At 42.2% G+C, this 27,624-nt stretch overlaps 3 protein-coding genes across 5 annotated transcripts in view; 2 read left to right on the plus strand and 1 right to left on the minus strand.

Annotated features, from left to right (window-relative positions):
• Nucleotides 1-11,799, plus strand: part of slc9a7 (solute carrier family 9 member 7) — a 31,067-nt gene extending 19,268 nt beyond the window's left edge. Inside the window, exons 13-17 of one of the 2 annotated variants that reach the window (XR_004613707.1) lie at nt 431-494; nt 1,685-1,767; nt 3,918-4,023; nt 6,997-9,274; nt 10,124-11,799. Coding sequence is in view for 1 of the 2 variants with exons in the window: in XM_034583933.1 (XP_034439824.1) it covers nt 431-494; nt 1,685-1,767; nt 3,918-4,023; nt 6,997-7,260 (517 nt within the window). In the remaining variant the exon portion in view is untranslated. Of the gene's footprint in view, nt 1-430; nt 495-1,684; nt 1,768-3,917; nt 4,024-6,996 lie in introns of both variants that reach the window. The other variant, XM_034583933.1, reaches the window with a different exon arrangement.
• Nucleotides 11,800-12,446: 647 nt separating this feature from the next.
• On the minus strand, nt 12,447-16,259 carry chst7 (carbohydrate (N-acetylglucosamine 6-O) sulfotransferase 7). Its single transcript, XM_034583934.1, has 2 exons — nt 14,862-16,259; nt 12,447-13,492 (listed from the first exon to the last, which is right to left on the minus strand). Exon 1 carries the CDS (start codon nt 16,159-16,161, stop codon nt 14,893-14,895), a length of 1,269 nt encoding a protein of 422 aa, XP_034439825.1. The 5' UTR covers nt 16,162-16,259; the 3' UTR covers nt 12,447-13,492; nt 14,862-14,892.
• A 297-nt stretch (nt 16,260-16,556) lies between these two features.
• Nucleotides 16,557-26,714, plus strand: tubgcp5 (tubulin, gamma complex associated protein 5). Of its 2 annotated transcripts, XM_034583931.1 has the most exons (23): nt 16,557-17,116; nt 17,214-17,267; nt 17,529-17,637; nt 17,823-17,919; nt 18,325-18,404; nt 18,520-18,655; nt 18,766-18,883; nt 19,915-20,004; nt 20,227-20,320; nt 20,411-20,663; nt 21,529-21,731; nt 21,835-21,950; nt 22,043-22,311; nt 22,419-22,617; nt 22,932-23,120; nt 23,208-23,390; nt 23,504-23,588; nt 23,687-23,807; nt 24,178-24,329; nt 24,909-25,034; nt 25,363-25,451; nt 26,136-26,236; nt 26,356-26,714. In XM_034583931.1, exons 1-23 carry the CDS (start codon nt 16,983-16,985, stop codon nt 26,400-26,402), a joined length of 3,045 nt encoding a protein of 1,014 aa, XP_034439822.1. In that variant the 5' UTR covers nt 16,557-16,982; the 3' UTR covers nt 26,403-26,714. The 2 variants fall into 2 exon arrangements, with proteins under 2 accessions (XP_034439822.1, XP_034439823.1); XM_034583932.1 differs by lacking the exons at nt 16,557-17,116; nt 17,214-17,267 and adding an exon at nt 17,286-17,392 and having other exon boundaries at nt 17,483-17,637.
• The last annotated feature ends 910 nt before the right edge of the window (nt 26,715-27,624 follow it).

Raw genomic sequence — 27,624 nt, forward strand, 5'->3', positions numbered from 1 at the left:
ACCGCATTGATAAGAATCTAGCTTGTTTATTGTCATTTGCCTAACCCTAATTTTTATAAACTGTGAAATTTCTGTCAGCTTTTCTTTATTTCACTTTGTCTGTATGGGGTTGAAAGCTAATGCAGCATTTTTCAGCCACTGAAAGATTTAGCAACCCATCCTTTTGATGTGTTGGTTTTCAAAGCAACTTCTCATATGCAACAGAGCCACAATTAGGCCACATCTGCATTCTGCAGGTGCACCAGTCACAAAAAGACATAGGTCTCTTCCTGTGTCAAAATGAACCGTCTTCAAAATCATGACAAATTACTAACAAAAAGTCTAAGTGGCTGACAAATGATGCTGATTGTGCACTAATTTTGGTTACTTCAGGGTTAAGCATAATTTTTATGAGATGGTGATATTTTCTTTCTTTCCTCCTGTTTTGCAGAGTCGGTGTGGACCCAGATCAAGACCTGCAGCCCTGTGGAGACAGCTTCCAGGTCCTGCAGGGGGTGAGGATCCCACTCGGACTCTCACATATATTATTTACATCCTCAGCTTCTGCTATTGTCATTGCAGAAACAGTTCTGCTTATGCAGTTTTATGTTGACTTGGAGCACAGTCAGCAAGACTGACGACATGTAAATGATTCAATTTGTCGAGAGTAATGGGGGGTGATTTCTTGAACAAGAAGGCGAAACTAGCATTTCTCCATTCGCTGCAGAGCACAATGTGCTTTCACTTACTTTTCTGTAAGTTTCCACTTATGATGATGAACAACTTCTACATAGAATATTTTGCTTGTTGAATGTTTTAAGCTGCATCCCCCTGTCCCATGTAGTTAAATATGAAGAGATGTATTTACACTACTACACATTAATGTAGTAATTATAATATTTAATCATTTTAACTTATTCTCAGTGGGGAGCATCACCCTGAAGCCTCTCTTCTTAACATGTGGATAACTTCAATATTAGAAAAGCTAGTTTAACTTTATTTGATTGTTGATGATTTGCCACAAGCAAGGATTTTTCTTCAGTTCTAAACTCTTACTTGAATGTTCTGACTTATACAGATAGAGAACAAACAGTAACATCAGTAACAATACACGACCATGGCTTTCATACACATGTATTGGCTGACTGCTGATCATATGACACTGTCATATTATATTGCTACTCATGGTTTCATGTTGCGCGTTATCCCAAATACATTTTCACTGGCCTAAATTAAATGATGAACCAAACTACAAGGCCATTCAGAGAACGTATACCTCCGCCAAAGCTGATTGGCCACTTTATCAACAAGTATTGTCAAAAACACCCTATATTGTAATCGTAAAGACGGGGGGGGGGGAATCCTGGATACTCCTCAACTGATTCCTCTCCAAAAGTTAACAAATTCTGTCTTGGCCCATGCCCCACCCCTCCATCAAGTTCCAAGCAAATCTGTTCTGCAGATTTTGTGTTATCCTGCTAATAGACAGACCAACAGTCAAACAACAATGAAAAAATAACCTCCTTGGTGGAGATAATTAGTTATTAAGAATTACCAGGATTATTTTAGCCTGATAACAACATGATCGTAGGGATAAGTCAAGTCACATTTGAGGAATTGGCCCCAGGTTCTCATTGATCCATTTGTGTTTATGCAGCAAATCTAGAAGATGAGATCATGATGACTTTTTCTTGTGTTTCTGTAGGATGGCCCTCCGGGTGAAGGACAGAGTAAAACCAAACAGGAGAGTGCTTGGCTCTTCAGACTGTGGTACTCCTTCGACCACAAGTATCCTTTCTGTGCTGAGCTTCACTCAACCAAAGAGTGTTTGTGTATCAACTTCTTTTAGGCCACAGCTGTTTGAAGTAGCTCTTCGTGGTAATATGAGGCCCAGTCAGAAGGATTTTGTAGGGACTATCTTTTCTTTGTACTCTGTATAAGTATGAAGGCCAACAACGGCATATGTGCTGCAAGGCCAAAAACATTTCCATTGGGAGGATCGCACTGCAAATTCATAAATAATGCCAATTCAAAAACACATATGAAAATACATAACTAACCACTTGGCGTTGTCCCTACAGGCCTGGAGAACTTAGCATTAGGGTGTGTGTGTTTTTCCATTTGCCGCTTCTCTCCATTGTTGTATTTGTTGTGTATTTTTGTATGCATTTTTCAATTGGCACTGTTTCTGAATTTGCAGCACGTATGCCCTTGTCGGTCGCCGTATACAAGCTTACATTGTATACAAAGTCACACTTACAATTGATGTTATTGGATTATTCTATATTGGATCAGAATAACACACGAATCCATAAAGCGATTGCTGTGCCTGCTCCATCTCATTACAAGGAACAGACATAAGTGAAAGTGTTTTAGCAGCTCATCCTCCCTTTTCCTCGTTGCTTTCCTCTCTGCGGAACAGTTGCCTCCCAGGGCGGCTGATTGTGTAGCTGCTTCTGATCGGAGCAGCTGTGTTTCACAGTGGAGACGTTCTCCCTGGTGACACGCGCAAGGCGCAGCTGAAACGAGCAGGGTGGATTTCTCTCATGTTCCAGCTCTGCAGAGGCTGAGATTAACATAGATAACACAGGCCTCTGATGCGTGGTGTGTACTGACTTTACTCATCTCTGGGTACAGCGACTGCTGTTTTCAACCACTGAGTTTAATTTCTGTTGAATTGTACATATTCTGACAGGAAGCAGCCTGCCTCGCCCCAAAGGACTTGTGACCTGACCTGTTGAACAGGGCACTGGGATTTCCCAGAGTGCAACACAGTCTGATTAATTACAAACAAGAGGCATAGGGTCCCGCTGGTTGACTCTCTGCTGCTCTGCTGCCAAGCATCACAAAATCACTTTATCCTCAACTGCTCACTGAATCTCATGCAGGTTTGAATTTGAAATGCATCCTGCTGCTGAACACCCCCACATTATTAAGCTATAATTCATCATTCACAGTGCGTTCATTTGGAGGTCACCGCAGGAAGAGAAGGACACAAGGTCTATTTAATTCATACAGCCACAAACCTTTGTTGGAATTAACTTGTGTAAAATGTGTTTTATCAGAACACTTTCTAATAAGTAAGCCATGTAAATGTTTTATAAGCTTTAACTAATACTTTATCAATGCATTATAAATTAACCATTAATATGAATTACTTGTGGGTTGCCACATTGATTAAAATCCTCCTTCTGCATGACAGTTTTGGTCGACTCTATAAATCAGCACTTTAAGAAAATGGCTGCAGGACTCAAATAGCTTATAAACACTTGCAACAGCAGCCCTGGTGGATTACTGTTTGCTCCCTTTATTATTGCTTTATTGACATTTGTATTTGCAGGTGTCTGACTCAATTTTGCTGATGGAAATTAGACAATCAGACTACGCTGCTTTTAACTAATAAATAATAGCGAGACATTAATAAGGGTTAGTGGCTGCAATTTTTGAAAATATACCAAAAATTCTTCAGTTATAGATGTTAATAGAAATCAATAGAAGATTGTGTTTCTGTCTGTCCCCTGCTTTTGTAAATCTTAATCATTAATAAGGAGTGGTTACAGTGAAAATCCAATCTGTCGTTCCAAATGTTAAGCTGATAACAAACTGCTTTGGGCTCCACGTGCCCTGCAGCATGTTGTCGGTGGGTAGGTGGTCAGTTATGGGGGTGGGGGTCATTTCATGGATTAAAGAACTAACGAGACAAAGCCCTTGCTGTGTCAGAGGAGGATTTCCTTGAAACCAAAGTGATGTTCTTCTTAAAGGCTTAAAAATGATCTGTCATGCATTAGCTAATGATTAATTAACCATAAACCAAGCAAGTCTTTATAAAAGGTGATTTGCAATGAAGTAGAGCAGATAAGGAATATTGACTGCATTCAACTCGCCTTTTCTCGCCGTTCATGAACTCTTCAGATCATTTTCCTTTATTAACTATCCAGTTACCTGAAGCCCATCCTGACACATAGCGGCCCACCTCTCACCTCCACCCTGCCCAGCTACTGTGGGCCGCTGGCCAGCTGTCTCACCAGCCAACAGGCATACGAGGTCAGTGTCCACACACACAAACATAAAACTGTAAGTCTGCAGCAAGCACATCACGGCCGACCTGTGATCCCTGTTCACACTGCAGAAAGTGCAGAACCTCTATGCACTGGTACTTGTAAAAGGGGAAAGACAATCACATTCATGAGAATCAGATGAGAAAACCACTATTGTGTTTATATATGCTGAATATATAGACTGCAGCTGGTTCCCTACTTCATCACAAAGAGCAAGCCCGACTCTGTCCAGTGCCAATGTTTATCATCAACGCTTTGATTTAAGATTTATATCTTGTTTGTTTATTTGAACTGAAAGAATGGGGTTTTTCCTATTCAGCTTTGGACAGAGACAGGATAGTGATTACTTTCGCCTGTTTATAGTCTTTCTGTAAAGCTAAGCTAAGCAGCTGCTAGCTATTTCGACAGTTTCATTAAAGACACAATGAAATGATATATTTGTTTTCCAAATTCTCTTCACATTTTCTGGTGCTGAGTATAATTTTTTTCCTTGTATCAAATAATTATTTTTCAGTATTAAATCAAAATGCATATTTTGCCTCTGTATAATGATATATTTAAAGTCTTAAACTAAGGGGCAGTAATACATCCAAACAAACTTGAGACTTGATAGTGTTCATATTGCAAAAATGTTGCTATTTCCAAATACAGCTGATAAAGACAAACAAATTTATTATTGTGATTTTTCATTTATTTACTATGATCATTTATTTTAAGACTATGATTTGTGTTCAAACTATGACACAATGATGTTGGTGCTGCTACAATAAAATAGCTTGGTTCATGATATTTTTTGAATTAGCCAAAACCTAATCATTCTGTAAAATGACTTCAAAGTGGTCATTTTTCTGTCCTTTCTTGTATTCAAATGTGAGCCCGGTGTCTCAGGAAGGCTCACTGTGAATACTGAAGCTATGTTTCTCTCAGGAGAACCGTGATATGGTCAAAATATTCCCAATGCCTACCAGTAAACACACAAAGCACCAAGGCCTTCGGTGAGGGATAAAATAGATGGTCAAAAAGCCTTTCTGCATTCAGAGGGCACAAAAGACTCTTTTCAGCACCTCCTCCATGATGATCACTGTTCTGAAAGACACAGCGCTCTGATGTTTAAACCAACGAACACCCATTGAGGGAACGGTCACACTTGGATTCACTCTGGCAAATTCTCCTTTTCATTTCATATGAAATACTTTTTTTATTGTACTGTCACAATAACCCACTGAGCCTGTCACAGTGGGGTTACAAATCTGAAGTTTATTTCCTTACTGCAAAGTAGAAATATTCCATAGCATCTCATTTGAATGTAATTCTCTGAGAGTTAGGTTCTTTCTTAAGTTCTGCATCAGTAATGTTTTCCTCTCCTGGTGTGTTGCCCTTGGTTTACCAGCCCAGGGCTGCCTGCCTGGCGAGCCATGAATTTAGAACGTTGTTCATATTATCAAGGCTGTCCAGTTCTCTCCGTTGCCAAGTGGGGAGCCAGGATTAAGTAAAGCTCCGTGCCTCTTTGCTTGTGGATATTAATATAAATTTTGAGGTAATAAAATGCCCTAAAGATTTTTGCTTCCCACTGACTTCAAACTGTAAACCATTTCAAATGTGGTTGTATATGTAGAGCACAAACTAATTTTGAAAAGATACTTAAATTTTTTTTAAGCTTCATTTAACAATCCTTATTTCTCACAGAATATTTTTAATGAATAAGGCTGGCTGTTGTCTATACTTTTCTTATTGTCAACACATCCAAAGGCCAAAAACCGACCATACTCAGTATCTTAGTACTTTCTGACTTCCTCTGGCCTGTCTGTTGCACTCAGCCCAAACCCCAATGTTTCCTATTAAGGACACTAACCTTCCAAAAATAGAAGACAGCGATATATATATATAAATATACTTTTACTTTCTAAAGAGGCTAAATCTTCTCTGGAAACATCTGGGCAGTGTAGTTTTTAGAAAACATGACTCAAACAAGAGTGTTGTGTGCTGTGGACTATTTTTAGCTGCAGATTAAATCACATTTGGTGCTTTAGTGAGTATTTACTGTAGCAGGATGGTGCACTGTATTTGGGGATTCACACGCAATAAACCAGTGTTGGTGTGTTCATGGTGATGAACAAATATGTCCCCTGAGTGCAACAGCGGGAAATAAATGTGTTTTTAGGTTATTGGTTTTGAACAATAATGGGGCTCAGTGGCACAAAGGGCTTTGGATGCAGTCAACTTCATGGGATTGGACAATGAGAAAAATGTAGAATATCATCAGAATCTCGCCTAAAAAGCTTTTTCATATAAATGTTTCTTCCCTTTGTCTTTATTTTACCAAATTAATTATGTTGGCGTCTTGATACAAATTGAAATCAGTTAAGTATATGTATTCTTACTTAGTCTTTGAATGGCAATTGTGTCACTATTTTAATTAGCAAGTGACCATACTCTTTTTAACACCACAGTGGATTCATAAGATTTTTTTTTTTCACCATTTCCCCTTCCAGATAATTGTTGGAGAGAATGGGTAATGTGGTGATGTAACATTTAATCATTAAGGGTTTTTCTTGGGTTCCTTTAACAGATCAATCCTGTGTTGACACAATGTTAACTCATCCTGCCCCCCCCCCCCCCCCGGGGACATGGAGGGATTATTGATCATCAGCCAGTCAATTAGATCTGTGAGGAGCTCCAGCTGAAGTTCATTGTTTTGCGTGTAGCTGTGCAGCCTGTGGGTTCCTGTGTTGTCTTTGTTTCAGCTGCTCTTTCAGCCAGTTGCTGCAGAACAGGCCATTAAGTGAAAGTCTCCCTGCTGTAAATCCACAGTGTCCCTTCTGAGCCTTTGCCCTCTGAACATCAGTCTGTTCATCTGTTCACGCCACATGCTCCCACACTGTGTGTCCTGCATCTGCGTGTGTCACTCCCATGTGTAACCCATCCCTCCCCTCATGTTCCACTGTGGATGTGCTTTCAGAACCACGAGCAGCTGAGGGACCAGGACTCTGACCTCATTCGTAGCGATGGCGACCTGACCTACACATTTGGTGACACTGCGATCACAGCCAATGGTGCGTCTGGCGGTGGGGGGGAGGGAGCTGCAGGGTCAGGCTGGAGCGTCAATGGAAAACGGAGCGGCAGCACCTCAGAGGAGGCACTGGAGCGTGAGCTGGACTCCCGCGAGCAGGAGCTGCTGAGCCGCGGCACGCGCCTGGTTTTCCCGATCGAGGATCATGTCTGACTTTCCCTTCCTCCCTGCCTGCGCTGTCGACTTCCCTGACCTGACCCCCAGACTGCCTCGCCCTCCTCTCTCTCCATATCCTGCGGGCAGAGCGTCCAGTCCTTCAGAGATAAGACAAAGTGGAGATATGGGAGCAGACAAGAGGGGAGGTTTCAGAGCGACTGAGCTCCCTCCAGGCCTGGAAGTAGAGTTCAAGGATCATTTCATCCTCATTACAGAGATGGTTTATTCTCCAGGAGACATGTGTCCTCAAGATCCTCTAACAGAGTTACTGTGATTCACTTTTATTGATATTGTCCTCTGCATAACCAGGGGAGAAACCATTATGCAGGATGTGGGGATGAAATAACCTCACGCAAGATTGAAACTGCACTTGTGACATTTTGTGTTTTTCGGCAGGAACGGAAAAGAGGTAGAAAAATTAATTATTGCCTGACAGCATGTCGTCAAATAATCTGACAAGTTTGATTTCGCAGTACATCAGTCTGTGACTGCGAAATGCAAAGTGACTCCTTTACACACACTGAAGTGTATACAGAAAATGCTGTGAAAGAGGCCAAACAAACCAACAGTTCCCAGATCAAACAGGAGCTCTGTGGTAGATGCATTTCATTGATATTGATCCCATGTTGCTAACAGACCATGTGTTTGGTATGTTTGTCAAGATTTCCTTTGTGTCACACAAAAGCATCTGTGTGGAGGCAGTGTGGCATGTGAGGAGGAGCACAGAAAGGGGCAGTTGTGTTGTGCCCTGGTTGTGTTGCCCTCTCAGCCACCGCAGCCCTGTCTTGGGTGAAATAAGAGGGGTGAAGAATGTGTGCATGTAAATAGCTACAATGCTGAGCTTTGTTCCATTTTAATCGGGACTGCTCCTTTCAGTGCATTACATCACATGACTGTTACCAATTGCTCTGTATATCTTGTCTTTGAGTTGACTTGGATCTTTTTTGTTTTTTGTGAAGAAGGAATGCTAATTTCCCCCAACTGTGAAAACTGATAAAAGATAATAATACAGTTAAAAAGCATTTTCAATACAAAAAAATAAACCAGACATTCATTATAATTGTTTAACTCTTTTGCATAAATGATATGTGTCTGCTGATTTTTAAAAGATATATCCAGTAAAATAGGACTGCAAATTATTTTCATTGACTATTAATCTTCTGATCATTTTTGCAATTAACCAATTAGCCATGTAGTCAATGATGGAAAGTATCCCAGTAAATGTACTCGAGCACTGTACTTCTGTCCTGTTTTGAGGTACTGGGGTAGGCGAGTATTTCTATTTTATGCTACTTCCACTGAACTACATTTCAGAGGAATATATTGTTCTTTTTCTCCACTACATTTACTGGACAGATTTACTTACTACACTTTTATGTGAAGATTTTGAAGAACAGATAATATAGCAAGCTTTTAAAATATAACACCTTATTAATGATTAAACCAGCGGTTTCCTCTTAGGTTTCTGACGTCTTGCACATCTGTTCTCTGCGGCACCAAATTATTTGTGGTTTCATTTAAATGAATGATCGAATGATCCAAATGAATAATTTCAGAAAAAATCAAAGAATAGAGAAAGAATCTGAAAACTGAAACTGACCCTGTTTATACAGCTGCAGTTCAAACCTGCAGCAGTAACAGACTGCTTACTCACTGATGCTCCAGTATTAATCATCTACTGATGTAATAATATATCAGCTAAAATGACCAGATTTATTCCACCACTGTGTTTAGTCAAGTTCATAAAAAGTAAAAGAAACAGTGAAAAGTCTATCACAGAGCCAAAGGTGATGTCATAAAATTGCTTGTTATTCTGACAAATGGTCTAAACTGTCATATAACAAAAAACAGCAGTGAAGTCTCACACTGGAGAAGCTGGAACCAGTCAATGTTTGGCATTTCGCTAAATAAATTACTAATATTGTTTACTTTAACCAACTGACTAATCAATTGCTTTTTATTTAAATAACTGCACTTAATCTGAATGTTAATGTGGTATGATGATGATGATGTGCTTGCACAGGTCCCATGCAGTAGAAGAGCATTTTTAATGCAGGAAAGTAGTTCTTCAAACACTTTTTCCTGTTAACAAGCTTCAACCTGTCAACTTTATACTCAATGTGTTTTAAAATTTATAGACAAGTTCATTCATTTTCAACTTAAAAAACACTGATGCCAAACTCTGACAACCAGAGATTAGCAGAGGAAGTGCATGCACATGATTTCACCCAGCAACACTGCACCCTTCGCCTTCATCAGCTTTTTTGTTTACTTATAAACAAAAGTGTATGTGGGCCTTTGCCCTTATAAAGTATAAAGCATTGGCCAATTAACCTGAAATGCTGTTTTAAAAAAAAAATCTCCTGTCTCACCTGTTGTTTTTAAACCTCAGTTCCCAGGAGTGTGGTCATATATATATATATATATATATAATCATTATAAATTTCGAATTCATCTTTGCCATCTTCTTTATTTAATAAAAATATGATATCATCTGAACCTATTTTGGATCTGATTTGGTAAAATGTAAAGTTTGACATTGTAGGAAAACACAAATATGCTTTAATGCCCTTTGAGAAATGTATTTTTTCTGACACACACATAAGTAAAATAAATATGAAGATACAACTAGTAGCTGCCCTTTGTTACCCTAGCACAAAGGCTAATTATTTCCCTATTGTTTACAAGCTTTTTGCTTAGATAGGCTAACCAGCTGCTGGTTGTAGCTTCATGTTTAATACACTTCCCTATAGGCTCTGATGACCGGTAACCTGAACACCCATGAACATGGATTGTTCTCTTCAGCGGTAAAATCACATGAACCTCCTGGTGTTTTTGATTTCATACATAATGAACGCAGGATGTTTCTACTCAAACATGACATAGGTTCACAGCAGGTGTGTTACATGTTGCACATATAGTGTGACATCAATCTACCTGTGTCCTAGTTCCTTTCAGCTTCCCACAGCAGTTTTAAATGAGATAACTCCGTCATGCAAATCCACGATAAGAGACACTGGACGATTCCTCAGCAGACCACTGACCCTTATTGTTTTCCTACAGCTTGATTTGCATAACTCCACATAAACTATGAATTATTGTGTTGCCTTCACTATGTCCAGACATCCCGTCTGCTCCCCCTTTTTTAAATACACCCCCGCAGCACACGTCCCTTTTTTTAGTTTTCTCCTTCGCCTGCACACAGTGGCTGCTGCATTTATGCATGAGTGCAAGAGGGCAGGTGTGAATGGAGTGATTGTGCGAGGTGAAGCTGAGGCTTTCACAGGGGGGAGAAGCCCCACACAAGTTTTAATGGCTGACTGGGTGGGGGCCTCCATGAGGAAATGAATCTACTTATGTAAGCTGCTGCCAGTATGCACAGTGGGTCAGTTCAACTCTGCCTGGAGTGAGAAGTAATGTGAAGCTCTGTCTTACATCCTGTCACCGTCTCACTGGTTGACCATTTTGTCATTATTTAATCATTGACACAGCCTCTTCTGATATAACCTACAGCAGATATAACATATATAATAGAACTTTAAGATGTGATTTTTGATGCTTTCTGATGGGGGTGCCACACATTTCCTGCTGTATTGACAAACACAAGCGCATAAAAAGACAGAAGAGGAACTCGCATTTGACCACGTGTTAGAAACTCAACGCAACAACACAGACGACTTGACTGACGGCCACAGGCAAATAAATGAGCAGAGTTTGACACTTCACCTCAAGCAGAGGACACTCTCTGTACTCTTATATAACCATCATGTGCACTCTTTCTCTCTCTGTCTGTCTGTACCTCTCTCTCTCAGACTGTTGTGCTGTCAGTTGTCTCGCCGGCTATATTTACATGCTCTCTGTACCTGAGAAATATGAGATGTAGCTCAATTGTCAATACGTTATTTCTTGTAGCAGCTGGCTGCCAGGATCCACCCGCCGTGGTTTGCATGTCAACATGTTAATAAAAATTGTCAAATAATCAGAGCCGCACAGTCGTGGTCTATTTTGGTCGATGACGCAGGCAAAGCAAGTTGCCTACTTCTTATTTTTGGTAACTACGTATTTATGTTTCATATAGCACAACCTCCATGGTTCCCTGCATTTTGATCAAATCGAAACAGAATTACATGTTTAATAAGTTTTTACTGAAAACCACATTTTAATGATACTTCTGCCCCATGTCTCCTTCTAGTTGTAATGCTACCAAGATAATTCATATGTCAAATTGTGTGTAATTCTCCTTGGATGGCTGTTATGACTTATCTTGTAGTTATTTTCCATTAGTCATTATTATTCTAATCCCAACAGACATCCATTGTATTTTCATTTCAGCTAATGTACAAAGTATTGCCATGATTTCCCACAGACCAATTGTACAAGATTATGGGTTTTTGTGAGCATTATATTGTATTTAAGTCTATGAATGCCCAATCAGATCAACTGCCTATGCGCTCATTTTGATCACGCATGTACAATTTAAGAATAATTGCTGTGTAAATCAAGTATTTTGACCTATTCAAATAAAAAATGCACACTGATCACCTGTAAGCTCATTAATGGTATCCAGTGTATATCGGACTGCATTTAAGTCTAATGCAGATATGTTTTCAAGCCTCCATTCACTTCTACTGGTACGAGAGTATTGGGGCCAAGCGTAGGAAAAAATGAGGAGAGGGGCGATTTGCATTTAGTTTCTGTGCTGATATAGTTTCCTTGTAACTTAAACTGATTCTGGGGAACAGTTTCACCAATTCATGTGAACAAGGGTCTGTCCAGGTTGTACCCTGCTTCTTGCCCATTGTCAGTGTCAGCCCCCTCAACCCTTGAAAGGATAAAGAGGGATAGGTAATGGATGGATCTACATTCATTTTGTAGAGGCATAAGGATTCATATTAATAGATATTAATATTCTTAAAGGTTTGAAATCTTGAAATTTCAAGTTATATTTCAAGTCATGTTCTGACTTAATTGTTGATATTCAAAATAATATAATATTTCTCTGATTTAGTTAAATTTTATCCTCCACATTTCAACTTTTTTCTCAAAATCTTCTTATGTCTGAGCCTAATATTCTTCTATACACTGGGTCTATAACTAAGCCAAAACATTAAGGTGAATTTATGACTATTGAGTCACCCAGTAATCATGGCAGTCTGCATCAACATGCACAGCAATCACACACATGTTCTTCAGATTTTTACTAACTCTTTGTTGCAGTCAGTTTAAATAGCATACAGGTTATTTCTTTCTTTGACAAGAGAACTTCAGGTAAACCACCCAGAACAATTATTATCACAGAACCAACTTCTAAAGTTGAACACATGGATGCTGGTTATTATTTCACCCCTCCTCAACACATCCTTAACCAGAGGGATATCACAGCATCTTACAATATTTTAGACCAAACTAGAAACAACAGTAAGAATGGTACACAATACGATTCAGTACCGATTGCTGTTTGTGGCAACTTGTTGAAAAGTCCATTGGCAGAGGACAGAGGCAGATTTCCAAGACACGTCCATTGGCTCTTCAAAAATGTCACACCCATGTGAGTGTTTTGTCGGTGGGGTGCTGCAGCTGTCCGGATTCCTGAGGGGTCGGGGGTGAAACAATAGTTCCTCAGCGAGGCCTCCTTCGCAGAAAACGCTGTAGTTTCTTCTTTCAGAGCTCTACATTAGCACTGTTAGTGAGCCAGTTGCAGTTATTGAGTGTCAGTATTGCTCGAGATTACTGTCACGCTTAGTCATAAGCTGGACAGATAAGTCATTCAGGTGTGAGCGAACCTGATGCTGCCACGCTGGATCCTGGCCGTCGTCTCCAGATAAGGACCCATCTTGAGCTTTTTATGGCCCTCGCCTGCAGGGGATTTGAGGAGGGATTAGTGCTACTAAAAGGACAGTAGGAGAGAGGGAGGCCGGTGTGGCGGCAGTGAAAACCAGCCCTATCTCTCTTTCTTCTGTATATTTCCCCTCCCCACATTCTTTATATCTGTCCAGGCCCTGTTGATGTTATCCAGGTAACACTGTAAAAATAAGCTGCCTTCCTCCTGTTTCAAATTCATCTGTCTCTGATTGGCTGCTCTGTCCACTTGGATTTTCTTCACTTCATCGACCTGGCTCGGCTGAAGGAAAACAACCCAAGAGACGTGCTCACGAGCTCCCAGTGGACCACATTCCAGCTGCTTGTTTTGTTATTCCGCCTTTCGCCCTCAGCCTTGAATACAAGGCCCCTGGAAGAGAAAAACAATCAACTGAGGATTAAAATAAAACCCTCCAAATTGTAACACAACTGCACGCTGAAACAGATACGGAGCATAAGGACGCCACACATTCAACAGGATTAATAATGCACAGGACCTCCATCAATAGCTCTATCAGTGCCAAAAACAAAGGGTGGAGGCAGTGAGACAAGGGGCCCCCTCTGTCTCCGCCCTGTATCTGCTCCATGCTGGCGGCTTGAAGGCGGCCCAGCTCTAAAGGGCCTTGCTTGTGGGAGCTGGTGACAGGCCGGTGGTAACCCCGGGAGCTCTGTGCTGTCATACACAGCCGTATACAATGATCCCCTTCTCGACAGCACAGCCTGTGGCCCAGTCGCGCTCGCTGCCAGGCCCCCTACGATGTCCATGAGAGCACCAAGCATTGCCAGGGACAAAACAATGACGCCTCTATAAAACATCAGATCAGTCGCTCATTAAGGAGTATTTCTGACTGTCTCGCTCTGATAGCAACAAAATTCAGGAGCAGTTATGTTACTTGTGTCCAAAATGTTTTCAGTTCAGCCCTTAGAAAAACCGAATAGCTTTGGGTTAAATCTGACAATGAAGGGGGGAAGCTCTGTGTGAAAGAGACAACCACAACACTGTGACACATTAATGTATAGATTATGAGTGTGTCACAGAGCTGTTATCTATCTATACAACAAGTCCTTTACTATCTGGACTACACAGCTCACAGATAGTATGAGGTATGACTGTGAAACCAATAGGGGGAAAATAAACAATGGAATCAACAGATGGATTTCATTAAAGATGCTATACCTTTTTTCCTGAGTTAAAAATTCTTAACATGCACTGGAGGACTCAAGTTTCCACATCACACATGTATGTTGGGCCATGATGTCTTCCAATTAAATGGTAATTCAAGAAACAATGCTGTTACATAAACTTCCTCCAGCAGATAATTGAAAACAGCCTTCTGGCGCATGTACAGTGAATGTCAAGCATCCATGGGGAAGGATAAACAAAACACATTTTGAGTGGAGAAGGTCTTTGAAACTGATCAAATCTAACCTTTTTGTTTAACCTTTGGCAACCATGTTAAATGAATACAAATGTGAGACAGCAGATCCCCATATGGTTGCTCTGTTATTAATTTGCCTCCTTCGGACAGAGGTCAGAGGTCAGAGGTCATGGTTCTGCACAACAGAAGCCCTGTCTTCTGCAGGAGGGTTTCTGTTAAACCCCCAACTTCCTGCACGGACAGGAGGTTTTTCAGCAGAAGATGAGTGATGTACACTGCTCTGTTTTGCTTCACTGTCAAACTACCGATAAGACATCGAAAAGACCTCCTCACTGACACCTCTGAGTGATCTTAGCATACCTTAAACCCATCGATTCCTCGAACCACATCCTCATGTGGCTTTGTCCAAGTGGTTTTTCTGATACCCCAGCTGCCTCATGACTTCACTGCAGTAGGCCTCCACTTGGTTGATCTGCTCCACGTTGAGCCGCTCCCTCCACGCATATATGGCCTCTTTGGCATCTCTGGATGATATCAGGAAGGGCTTGTCCGAGGAGTACCCCTGGCCGTGCGTCATGTTGAGCGCAAACCTCTCCAGAGCAGGGGAGGTGGATAGGTTGGCGAAGCGGTAGAGCCTCTGGAGCTCCCCCATGGGGTGCAGGACCAGGTCCTCATAACGGAGGCGGAGGTAGTTCCTCCTCACCCACGGGGGGGCGTTCATCACCAGCATTATGTCACTGAACCAGTTGTCACAGATGAGCTCCATGGCGCTGGAGACGTAGCTCTCGGCCCGGTTCACCCTGTTGCTCGGCACCAGCAGCCGCTTGTACTTGTCGGCCTGCTTCTTGCTCCTCAGCACCTGGATGCTCTCCTTCACCAGTGCCTGCTTGGACTTAAGCCGCGAGTTGTGCACGGCCCTCGGGTCTCTGAAGAGCTGAATGATCTGGAGGTTGATCGCCGGGTCCTTCATCAGAGGCACCAGTGTGCTCAGGTCCAAAACGCGGACTCCCTTGATCACCATCACGGGGTACTTCTTACACTCCCTCTCCAGCTCCCTAATGTCCCTCTTTGGGCACTTTGCGCACTGGTCCTCTTTCACCAGCCCGACTTCGTGCCGCTTGTGCGACTCGCACAGCGGCTCCGAGCAGATCACCTTGTTCATTTTCCAGCCGAATATGAACGACGTGGTGATGTTTTGCGTGCCTGCGTAAAGTTTGAGCACGGAGAAGTCGCAGCGGTACAGGGCGTTCATCATGTCCCGCACTGCGCCCTGGAGGCTGCCGGCGTCCCCCGGGTACAGCGCCTGCCAAATGTGCCACATCGGCTCGTACAGGTAGAAAACATCGGGGTGCTGGTTGAACAACTCCCCCAGGAACGAGGAGCCGGTCCTCCAGGTGGCGTGCACGTAGATGTGAACCCGGGACTGGCTCCGGTTGGCGGCGTACTCCGTCGCGTCGCTGCCGTTGACTTTATAACCGTTATCCCACAGCAGCGCCACCGTGTTCTCCAGATCTGGACATCTGGGCTGTTGCTGCGGCAGTCCATGGCCCGCGTGCTGCACGGATTTATCCCGGTAATCTAACACGTAGGGGATGAGCAGCAGTAACCCGGAATAAGCCAGAATCAGAACCAAGTATTTCTTATGGAGCCGTCTCTTCATCTCCTCTCAGCTGCGGTGTGGAGCTGCTTCTCGGAAAGGTCGGCACAGCGCTTTGTGCTGCGCCGCGCGCTCCACAGTAAAGTTATGTGAATGCGTGAGACAAGGAGTGAGTGTGTGTGTGTGTGTGTGTGTGTGTGTGTGTGTGTGTGTGTGTGTGTGCGTGGGGGGGGGGAACTCGGCCCCGCCCCTTTAAAGGCAAAAATAACCCGATTATTTGTCCTTCCTGTTCAAACATAACAATAATAAACAACAATAATAAATCGTCTCTGTGATCAAAGTTACAAAAACGTAAGTGTCAAACTGCCGTTAACACAGGGCGCGTGTGAGCACCGTTAAATCTGAAAGGTCAGAGACCGTTGACGAGAAGAGTTTCCAGGGGCTACCACCTCCTGTAACCGAGTGCAATGCATCATGGGAGATGGGTGAGCACTTGCAGCTCCTTTTTAATAGTGTATTTCCGGTGTTTTAATGTAGGTAAGTGTTTAACTTCTTCCCTCCAAACATTTTTAATCAGGCGCTTTCAGATAAATATTCCACATTTAAACTTTTTTAATACGTCGGTGTCGCGCATGCGCATACGCCGTCATTTGTTGTGAGAGGCGGGCGAGCGCAGCGCGGCACAGGACAAATCAATGGAGACATGGCTGAAGCTGCGTTACCTTTTCCTGACGTGGCACGTGTAACATGTTATTGTTTTTGTTAGCCTGTTAGCTCCAGGTTAGCTCGCAGAATCACCTGTGCAGCAGCAAGCCTGGCGGATAGCAGGCGGCCAATCGCAGTGCTAACGTCAAGCTAGCTGCAGCAGCAGCGGTGACAGCAACATGGCACACTGGACCGACTTCGAGAAGGAGACAGAGAGAGAGACGAAGAAGCTGGTGAGATGCCTGAGCGGGGTGGAGGACGAGGAGGACCAGAACTTTCAGCTGGCACTGAAATTCGCCTGGTCCAACTTCAGGTGAGTCCGGGTGGCAGCAGCTAGCCGGGGAGCTGCTAACATGTAGCATCACGTTAGCCACAAACAAACGTCAGTAACGAGTGTGGCTTGTTGACAGGTTCCATCGCTACCTGGACGTGGACAGCCATAAAGTCCAGCGCAGTATAAATGGGTGAGTGTTGTCTGCTGTTCCTCCTGCAGTGTGTGTGTGTTGCAGGGATGGGATAATCTGGTACCTATAGTTTCCACTGGCAACCACCACGGCTTCACCCTGATCTTGTGTGAACTAGTATGACAGAGCATTCAAAACAAACACACGAAAAGGAAGAGAAAAGTCATAGATACTCTGAATGTGTACCACGTTTACATTCAGGAGCACATACCCACCCACACTCACATGTTGCTGTCCTGCATAATCTCCCATGTTTTCCAGAATCTATGAAAAGCTCATGATCCACTCTGACTTGAGTAAAGCAGGAAGTTGGATGAGGCTGACAGAAGAGTTCCTGAACTCACCTTTACCTAATACAGATGGAACAAAGGTATGGTATAGAAATTGGCCAATGGACAATGAATTCGAGCGTTAAGGCCAATAATTTTACACTGACATCAAGATAAATCCCTCATAGATTCTCCTCTTCATGGATCATGTTTCCCGTATGGTTAAAGCACAACATCCTGACAGTTTACACAGTGCGCAGTACAGTTGTTTTGTGTTTCTTTGCAGACTGAAGTACATTACAGCATAGTGTCGCTGCTGCTCTTCTTGTCGGGATCCCCCTCAAACACAACCTTTATTGAGAAACCCAGGGTGAAGGAGGCTGGTGAGTTGATCTTTCATACATATTTAAAACAATTTCCCTTGCTTTTCTTTTCCCTGCTCGTGCTTAGATTTGCATGGCGGTAAATCCACATCTGGCATTCTATCGGCTGGGGAATTTTGACAGACTTGTTTCACTAAAAATCCATGAGCAGAGGAGAAATCTGAGAGCAGACGATTTACACACACGCAGAAGCTAAGTGAGCGTGAGGAGAAGAGCTGAAGCTGGAGCACAGGAAATCTAAGCACAAGCAGGGTCTATTTGAGTGCAAGTGCCCCCCCACCTCCCTGACATGAGCAAAGATGTCCGTGCCCTTTAATGCTGCTTGCAGCTTTAATTTCACTTGTGAAACTTAAGTATTTTTTTAAATGCTACATGCCCATGTTAATTATGAACTTGTCTGTGCAGAACCAGAGGACACATTTGACTGGGGTAAATATCTGATGGAGGGTGAGGACATAGACATCGGACCATATCCAGATACCCCTGTGAGTAGATCATAACCAAACCCACCCTATATGGACATTTGTTGCCACACCAGTACCACAACAGTTACAGTTCATGGATTTGTATCAAAGTCAAACTTTTTCAATGGTTTTTTAGGAGTGGTCTGAGGAGGAGAGTGAGGATGATGACAGTGAGCAGCCAATCAGCAGGGAGGACTCTGGGATCCAGTTGGACAGAACCCCCCAGGAGGACCAAGACAACACCAACAAACCAGTTCCAGTCACCTGGACAGGTACATGGTTATGAAATAATGTAAAACAATATTGTATCAAAACAATCATCTGTGTATCTACACTGAAGCTTTTGTGAGTGTAAAAATAATTCCACTCCGTGTGTTTCCAGTGGGGGAGCCTGACGCCCGCGCCTGGCTTGAGCAACATGTGGTGACGCCGTACTGGGTCCCTCATGCCTCTCGTTTTCCTCACAGCTTGCACTTACACTCCAACTTGCTCAATGTGTGGTAAGATTCTAAACTGATTTCTCTGCCTTTGCTTCAGTCACTAATTTGATTAATTTTGGTTACCACATCATTCACAACAGTATTGGATACAGTTTTGTAGAAATATTGGTATCACTTATACACTTGATTTGAAATGAATCCTGAATGTGTCTCCTGTGACCAGCTGTGATCTGATCTCACTTCCCCGCTTTGTATGCAAATAATCATGTAGGTTATTTCCTTTTAATGAAGACCAAATGAAACCAGTCTGACTATACAGATGTGTGTGTTGTCTCTGTGTTTGTGTGTGTGCGTGCTTGTATGTCGGAGTGAGTAAGAAAGAGAGAGAAAAGACAGCGAACAGCGTTGGAAGGGGCTGAGTGAATCAGTACGCAGCATCATAAAGATTTGAAATTTCTTTTAATCATGTGGTGGTCGGTGTTGATACTATGACGGTGACCACAAACAAGTCAACGTATGAACACTGGGAAGAAAAAAACACTTTTGAAACTTTAGGGGGTTATAGGATGTCAGCTGAGGAGGCGGTCCTTCATGTGTGGTCAAGGACCTATTTGCATTCACACAGATACAAAATTGTGGCCACATGTGTCCAGGACTACCTCCGAATGTGATTTAAGTGATCAGATCTCAGGACACATTCAGGACACATTTGGTTATGTTCACATACGACTTAAATTTAAATACTTGTGATCTGATTACTCAGGACGAATGTCCATACCAGGTCTGAACGGGGTCTCTGCCCCTCACTCTGAGCTTAGCTATTAAAATTTGTTGTGTTTCAGTTTCCTAAAACTTCAATTCTTATTGATAAAATCCACACCCTTAGACCCTCCACATGCGACCAGGCATACTTCTGTCACCTGTTTACTACATTACAGTATATGGTTAGGTTCATAATAAGACTTTATTGCTAAACACACAAATTCTTTCTCATTATGACTTTGTATCTAAGTTCACTTCAGAGGATTTGGGAGTTGAGATGATTTGAAAAGGTCAAATGTTTATGCTGTGCTCCTCTCTTCTCTTCTCAGGGATCAGCACTTGTATAACACTGATCCATTGTATCTACCAGAAGAAAAGGCCTTTGTCACAGAGACCCAAGTAATACGGGAGACACTGTGGTAAGATGGAATGATGCTGTGGTGTGTGACTGTGACTGTGACTTTTTGTTGTCAATTTACAAACTTTCAAAGAAATATGTCTCCTGACTTCTCACACGTTTTATCTTTTTATATGTTGTAAATCCCCAAAACATTTGAGTCCTCCTTGTTATGTTGCACTGGAAATCCCCCGACTCATACTGAGGGATTTATTTAGTAATATCTGTGACTAATATGTTGTAGGCTTCTGTCTGGCGTGAAGAAACACTTTATATTCCAGCACCATGATGGAAAAGTGTCTGTAAGGAACAACGTGGTGATAACTCATCTAACCAGCGTAAGTTTAAAAATCTGAAAATGACTCTTATTATATCTGATTAGGCTCCATTAGCCGTAGGAAACCATCTTTTCTCTCTTTGTGCTACAGAGCTGCCTGCGCTCTGTGCTGGAGCATATCGCTGTGTACGGTCAGGCGGTGTTCAGGCTGCAGAGGTTCATAGACGAGGTGACGGGGTACAGCTCGGAGCCCTGTCCACCGAGCTCTGGTTCCTCCTACAGCTCCAAGAAGGGCTCTGAGCCTCCCTTCAGGACCTACCAGGCCTTTGTGTGGGCGCTCAACAAGTACTTCGCAGGCTTCAAAGAGGAGCTCACCACAATTGAGAGAGAGATCATACGCAACGGCAAGTACAGCGTGTTTGATGAGGTGAAAACCTCTGCGTTAGTACAGCAACGTGAACTTTGCATTCCTTGTAACAAGATAACACTGGTATCACAACACAGGTGATCTTTAGAAAAATGTTTGACGTTGTACATGGAATCTGAGCCATTTTAGCACTTGAATTTAAGTTCCCCGTTACTACAACGGATTTCTGTGAGCTGGATTCTGGAGAGGCCCTGTATGAGATGAGTGTAGAACCGAAAAAGGAAAGAAACAAAAGGAAGGGGCTATTAAAATATTACGTATTTAGTCATAAATATGTTTAGGTAGGTATTCGACTTAATTATGTAATTGATAACTGATAGTCCACAAACAACCTGGTCAGAATTTATCTCAGTACACTCAGCTTGGCTGTGATAAAGACAATATATACCTACTGTGTCTGCTTGTAGTTTGTGAGATACGTTTCGTGGGTTATTCTCCCCTAGTGGAAGTCCAATAGTAAAGTGTAAGTAATTCTGGGACTCACATATTCCTTCATATCTGTCGTACTTGAAATAGGTCTTAAATTGCATTATTTATGGTCTTAAAATGTTTCGACTTGTTGAAACCTGAAAAATTCCTGGATTTGGAATTTAGGATATTTGAAAGGTAAACAGATAGTTAATGACTAAAATGCATAGATTTAAATGTTTGTGTCAGGAAAGGGGTTTGTACAAACACACTGACATTATGTTTTAACACATTGTTGACCTTGTTATCAACAATTGCAATATACGACATTGCTTTGCATAGTATCTTTAGCCACCTCTTATTAAAGGTAATTGATCAATGAGGGGTTTATTTGTTAATTTGGTCTTTGTTTGATGAGTCCTCCTCTTTTACAGACGAGACTGTGACGCTGTCTGCAGTTCTGGAGAGACTCGGTCCTCACTTGGCTCAGATCAAAGTGCTGCACAAAGTCTTCTGCACTGGGGTCGCTGAAGTTCCCCCCGAGACTCCAAATGTTGTGAGGGCGTCTCACTTGCTCAACACCCTGTACAAGGCGATCATTGAGTATGACAATGTCGGGGAAGCATCTGAACAAGACGTGAGTTTATTATTAAGAATCAGGTTCAGTGAAATCAACATAACAGACACAAATCATTGATGTTGAAAGGGAAATATCGCTGTCTGTTGTCTTTCTTTGCTAGGTGGCTCTATTGTTTTCTCTATGGACAGAGACGGTCCGACCGTATTTGGAGATTGTGGATGAATGGATTGTTCACGGCCACTTGTTTGACCCTGCAAAAGAGTTCATCATCCAAAGGTATGATACAGAGATGGAGAGGATGGATTAAAAAAAGATCTCCTCCAACATGACTTTTGTAAGTCCCGACATTCGCTCCTCTTCTTGTACAGGAACAAAGACGTCCAGGTGAACCACAGGGATTTCTGGTACGCCACCTACACACTGTACAGTGTTTCGGAAACAGTGGAGAACGAGGAGAAGCTGAATGATGCAGCCAGCGGGAGCTCCGGAGGCGATCAGGGCTCCAGCCACAGGCAGCTCACCATGGTGTCCTTCCTAAAACCTGTCCTCAAGCAGATTATCATGGCAGGAAAATCCATGCAGCTGCTCAGAAATCTGGACTGTAAGGAGACGGAGCAATCAGAGAGATCCCCTAGAGGTCAGCGTTTGTTCTGAAAGTGACATTTCTTTGGTATCTATGTACTTACACTGGTTTAGGTTTGAGTTCAGTATTGACTTGAGCTGTGTCAAACTCTTGCATTGCAGATGCAGAGAGGAAGACTTTATACACGCTGTTTTTAGAGTCGGTGCAGTCACGCCTCTGCAGCCAAGAGGAATCTCCGACAGACACAGTAACTGAACAGCAAGCCACTAAGAGGAGTCTCATACAGATGCAGTCCATCGTGGCCCAACACTTGGAGATTGATGACGTCCATGATCCGTTGCTGGCCATAAACTTTGCCAGGTAAATAGTAACACCATTAAAATAACAAGTAGATCGCCAAGCTTACTTGTTCTGCTCAAAAGAAACAGTGTAGCAAATTTTAGAGCAGAGCAGGAGGCAATTTTGTCATTCATTCATTTCAAGAATAAAGCCCAGGGCTCCAATTTAGCCGTCATTATGCAATACCTTTTTGCAGCTGTTGGTTTTATCATTTCTCAAATGGCACTATTCAAACATAATTGGATTTCAAAGGGATTAAATGTTTTCGGTCCCAGACCTGCAGGTCAGGCTGAATGGTTAGATTTACATTCTGGTTACCTTCTGTTCCCCCTCAGGCTGTACTTGGACCAGAGTGACTTCTACGAGCGTTTCTCTGGAGGTGATTTTATCGTGGAGCGTTCCTCGCAGTCGGTCACCTGCCAGACATTTGAGCTCACCCTGCGCTCCTGCCTCTACCCCCACATCGAGAGGCGGTACATCGAGTGCTGTGGAAACCTGATGAAGACCCTGAAAAAAGACTACAGGTAAGCGTCACTCTTGTGGCTACTATATGACTGAATCCCTTTTTGTTAGTGCACATGGAACGTTTGAATTCCTTGGTGTCTCCAAAGGCTGCTGGAATACCTCCAAGCCATGAGGAACTACTTCCTGCTGGAGGCCGGAGACACCATGTACGACTTTTACACGGCCATCTTTGACAAGGTGCAGGAGAAGGAGAGCTGGCAGCAGCGGTCTTTTCTCAATGTGCAGCTGCAGGAGGCAGTGGGACAGCGCTACCCAGAGGACGGTAGCAGGTACTGCCTGCTTTATCAACATTTAAGACACAGAATATTGATAATTATGAGAATATTAAGCTTTTATATAATTGGAAAAAAACAACTTTTCCCCATCATTTTATGTTTTATAGGTTATCAATCTTCTTAGAGCCCATGGACCCTTCAAGGAAAAAACACCCTGTGAATAACCTTGAAGTACTTACTCTCAGTTACAAGGTAAGCTTCAATTGTCTTCATACTTTTTTAAGCTGCCACATTGTGTTTTACTCCCTTTTTACATAGATTAATATATATTTACATGGATTTCTGCGTAGGTTCCCTGGCCCGTCGACATCGTGATCAGCACTGAGTGTCAGAAGATCTACAATCAAGTGTTTCTCCTCCTGCTGCAGATCAAATGGGCCAAATACAGTTTAGACACACTTCGATTCAGTGGTACGAGTCGGTTGAGACACGTTTCAATCAACTGACTCCTTTTGTTCTTTCAATGTGAAATTTCCAAACTTGAAACAGTTTTTCTTTTTTGATCATTGTCCAACAAAATGAGAAATTTGAAGTCTGATGTTGTTGTCATTTCCATTACAGAACAACAAATCCATTAATAGAGAAACAAAAGAAAGAATAATCAATAAATATAGTTAGTTGCAGCCCTACTTATGTTGGTACTTTTAATTTGACCCATATTAAGTGCTCATTCAATTGATATCCATGATAACACATCACCTGTTGATTGTGCATGAATACTATGAGAGTGTGAAGACTTTTCTTGCCGTGCTCTAATATGTGAAATGTTTCTCTGTTGTAGATTTCACTGCCATCAGTAAGAAAGTGGAGGGAGCGCTGGCTGAGGAGGCGAAGGTCAAAGAGCCTATAAATCAGCAGATCCACCGAATGTGTCTGCTGCGGGTCAAACTGATGCACTTTGTCAACAGCCTTCACAACTACATCATGACCCGGGTGAGAGGGATCATGGAATAGACCTTTGTCACAGCAGACATGCACAACACCAGGAAAATGAAACTGAAATGGACTTTTAACCATTATTCATTTTAATATTTACACCGGTACTTTTGTACTGTGACATGTCAACTTTTTGACTGATCGGCTTCCAAATGTATCTTTGCGCAGACACATTGTACTGCAGCTAAAACGAAAGAACGTTTTGAAGAATCACATTGGTGATGCTTTGAAGAACAGTATAATATAACTGCCATGACCATGATAATGACCCCATTCAGACCTGGTATTAACATCCGTCCCGAGTGATCTTATTATTAGAGGACAGCTTTAAATACATGGTTGTGATCACTGAGAGACCATATTCGGAAGGGGCCTGGGACTGCGTGAATGCATTTCCATGTTACAGCATCATAATGAATCGAAAGTATTTTTTACGCTTCTCAGTGCCCATACGTTGATTTGTTTATGGCCACCATTTGGCCAGTCATTTGTAAAGTATACAGTTGTTAATTGGCTAATTTATTTGATAACACTTATTGACATTATCTTCAATCTCTTTATACTTTTTGCTGTCAGATTCTGCACAGCACCGGACTGGAGTTTCAGCACCAAGTACAGGAAGCGAAGGACCTGGACCAGCTGATCAAGATCCATTACAGATATTTGGCAACAATCCATGACCGCTGCCTGCTGAGAGAGAAGGTAAATAGCACCCGCAGGGGAACAGGGTTAACTGGAGGGCAGGTATTGTTAATTATACAATATGGCTAAGTAGTGTTTACCATCCTGGACTAAAATACTGAGGGTCTGTCAGCTCCAGCATCACCTTTGCTTGGCTGAAGCTGTACTGCGTTGGCAGGCGGATAAATACATTAATACTCATAACTCCACCTATTAATTATTTGTATCCTTTGATCACATGTTTATATTTGTTGTTTAGACTAAGGCAGCTGGACATGGGCTGCCTCCTATGTGGTTTTATAGCATAAATACATTCCCTGTTGTCTAATGCAATGTTGTGTTTTCTCAGGTCAGTTTTGTGAAGGAGGCAATAATGAAGGTTCTGAATCTGGTCCTGATCTTCTCTGACCGATGGCAGACTGGATTTGGAGCCTGGAAGTAAGAGCTTTCATATTGAGTGGAGGGAACTGTAATTAATTCACAACATAAGCCAACACAAATATGAACTCTGGAAGATGTCCGCACAATTGGGTCCGGACTTTCTCCAGAGTTTGCCCTTCACGTATAAAACACGCAGCAGGAAATTCTCTGCTAAGATGCGTTCACAACACGGAAATCTCCGGGCTGTTGTAACGTGTTTTTACTTAACAGCACATTGAGTGTTTATCACCAAAACGCTCTCTTGACATCTTCATCGGTGTTCTCTACGTGTGTGCCACCACTTTTTCCTCTTGAGCTATTCTGAGATAGGTATCCTTTTTCCACACACCCACTCGCTCACGGTTAATCCTCTGGAGAATCTCCTGCTGTTTTCTCACATAGCCTCATTCAGACATTTCCCCTAATGTTTACTAGGGGGCTGGCCGGTAAAGTCCGGCTCTCATTTGGACTTTAGTGTTCTCACATAGGGTTAGGGTTAGGGAGAATGTCCGGAGATTCACTGGAGTTCAGTGCATGTCTGAAAGCAGCTCTAGAGTAATAATGTCAGAACATTTTTGGTGGATTGCTAAATATGACAAGTTGTTCACACTCAAATGCATTTCTTCTATTTCAAACGATTGCAGTAGCAGCTATCCCGACAGGCCTTTTGAATCTCAACATTGTGTTTATCTCTGATTACAGGATCGAGTCCATTGATAAAATGGAGTCAGATTTCAAAAACTGTCACATGTTCCTTGTGACGATACTCAACAAGGCCGTGTGTCGCGGCTCCTTCCCCCACTGTGAGTAACACTGAAATCAGACAGGCCTGAGTTTCTGTTGAAGTTTTACTTTAGACCTCTCTGTACAGACAGGAATAATTCACTTGGAAGTAATCAGCTTTTCTTTGCCTCTTGTACAGTGGAGTCTCTTGCCCTTTCTCTGATGGCCGGATTCGAGCAGTGCTGAGGAACCGTCCATGTTTCAGTGTTTTGACATGACGGGCTCAACTCTGTTTGCTGCTGTGTCTCATGTCTGTCTTTTCTCTGACTGCTGTCATTGTTCATGATGGTGTCCAACGGTGTGATGTCACTATCTGCTCTGACTGCTGGAGATGGAATTGAACCATGTGGTTTGTGCCATAGTCACATGCAACTTGTGAACATACATCGGCAGTATCTAAAAGAAAAATGTAAATTTGTTGTAAATTATTTTTTTAATGAGCTGTTATATTGTTTGCAATGTGTATACATAAAGCACAATAAATCTTGCTCAATGATGTATGTTATTCAACATAATGTGATATTGCTGTGAAATTAAAGTTTATTACAAAATATTATTGACATTGTATCAACAAATTCATTTTGACATTTTGCAGTTGATGGCTATACAAGATCTTTGTAGAGAGGTAATTGATACACAACTGAATAGATTTGTGAAACGCTGTGGGGATATAAAAACATTGTGGGTTCAGGGTTTGAGTTTTTGGTTAAAAGCCTGCAGCTCTGAAAGTGATGAAGTAGTTCGCCCTCAGCAGTGTGGTCACTGTGTGCTTTTGTTTTCCTTCCTATGACCTACAGCTGCGGATTAAAGGGTTTTCACAAGTGATCTGTACAGGCATTGTTCCAGTTGGACCTCAGTGTAGCTAATGACTTAGTGGTGAATTGAAGCCCACAAGCTGTGTAGTTGCTGTACGTGGCGTCTGGAGCCATTTATTTGCTCTGAGTGACCTTTAACAGAATGTGTGATTTTGGAAAACCACAAAAAATGCCAGAAAATCTGCCTTATTTGATTTCATGTTTCTTTATTTCCTTGTCTCAGTTCTCTTGTGCCCTCTGAAGCTGTTTTTTAGAACCTTTTAGAGATAAAGCATAATGTTGAATACAACAGTGAAGTACAGTGAAACTGAGTGACGGCTTTCATTTCCCTATTGATCATTTATTTTCTTAGTCTCTTGTCAGACCTTATATTTTACATTTTGTTTGCAGTATTGAACAAAACTTTATAAACTTGCTATACAACTAGACAGAAATATTTATATTGGCTAAAAAGACCCAATTAGTCAATGGTAGTAGCAATAGATCAATATTTTTTATCAATATTTGATTCCACAAAATGTCTGTCTGTATGTGGAACACATATTTCGAGAAACAACTTAGCTTCACACTGAATTTTGAAGTATTGTTAATAG

This window comes from Hippoglossus hippoglossus, chromosome 4 (genome assembly GCF_009819705.1).
Source record: "Hippoglossus hippoglossus isolate fHipHip1 chromosome 4, fHipHip1.pri, whole genome shotgun sequence".
Lineage (NCBI taxonomy): Eukaryota > Metazoa > Chordata > Actinopteri > Pleuronectiformes > Pleuronectidae > Hippoglossus > Hippoglossus hippoglossus.

What these genes read in the sequence shown, in the direction of transcription:
- tubgcp5 (XM_034583931.1), top strand. Translation starts at nt 16,983, where the DNA reads ATGGCACACTGGACCGACTTCGAGAAGGAGACAGAGAGAGAGACGAAG. An exon ending in GACCATATCCAGATACCCCT is followed by an intron (nt 18,405 to 18,519) that starts GTGAGTAGATCA and finishes ATGGTTTTTTAG; the next exon opens with GAGTGGTCTGAGGAGGAGAG. An exon ending in TCCAACTTGCTCAATGTGTG is followed by an intron (nt 18,884 to 19,914) that starts GTAAGATTCTAA and finishes TTCTCTTCTCAG; the next exon opens with GGATCAGCACTTGTATAACA.
- chst7 (XM_034583934.1), bottom strand. Translation starts at nt 16,161, where the DNA reads ATGAAGAGACGGCTCCATAAGAAATACTTGGTTCTGATTCTGGCTTAT.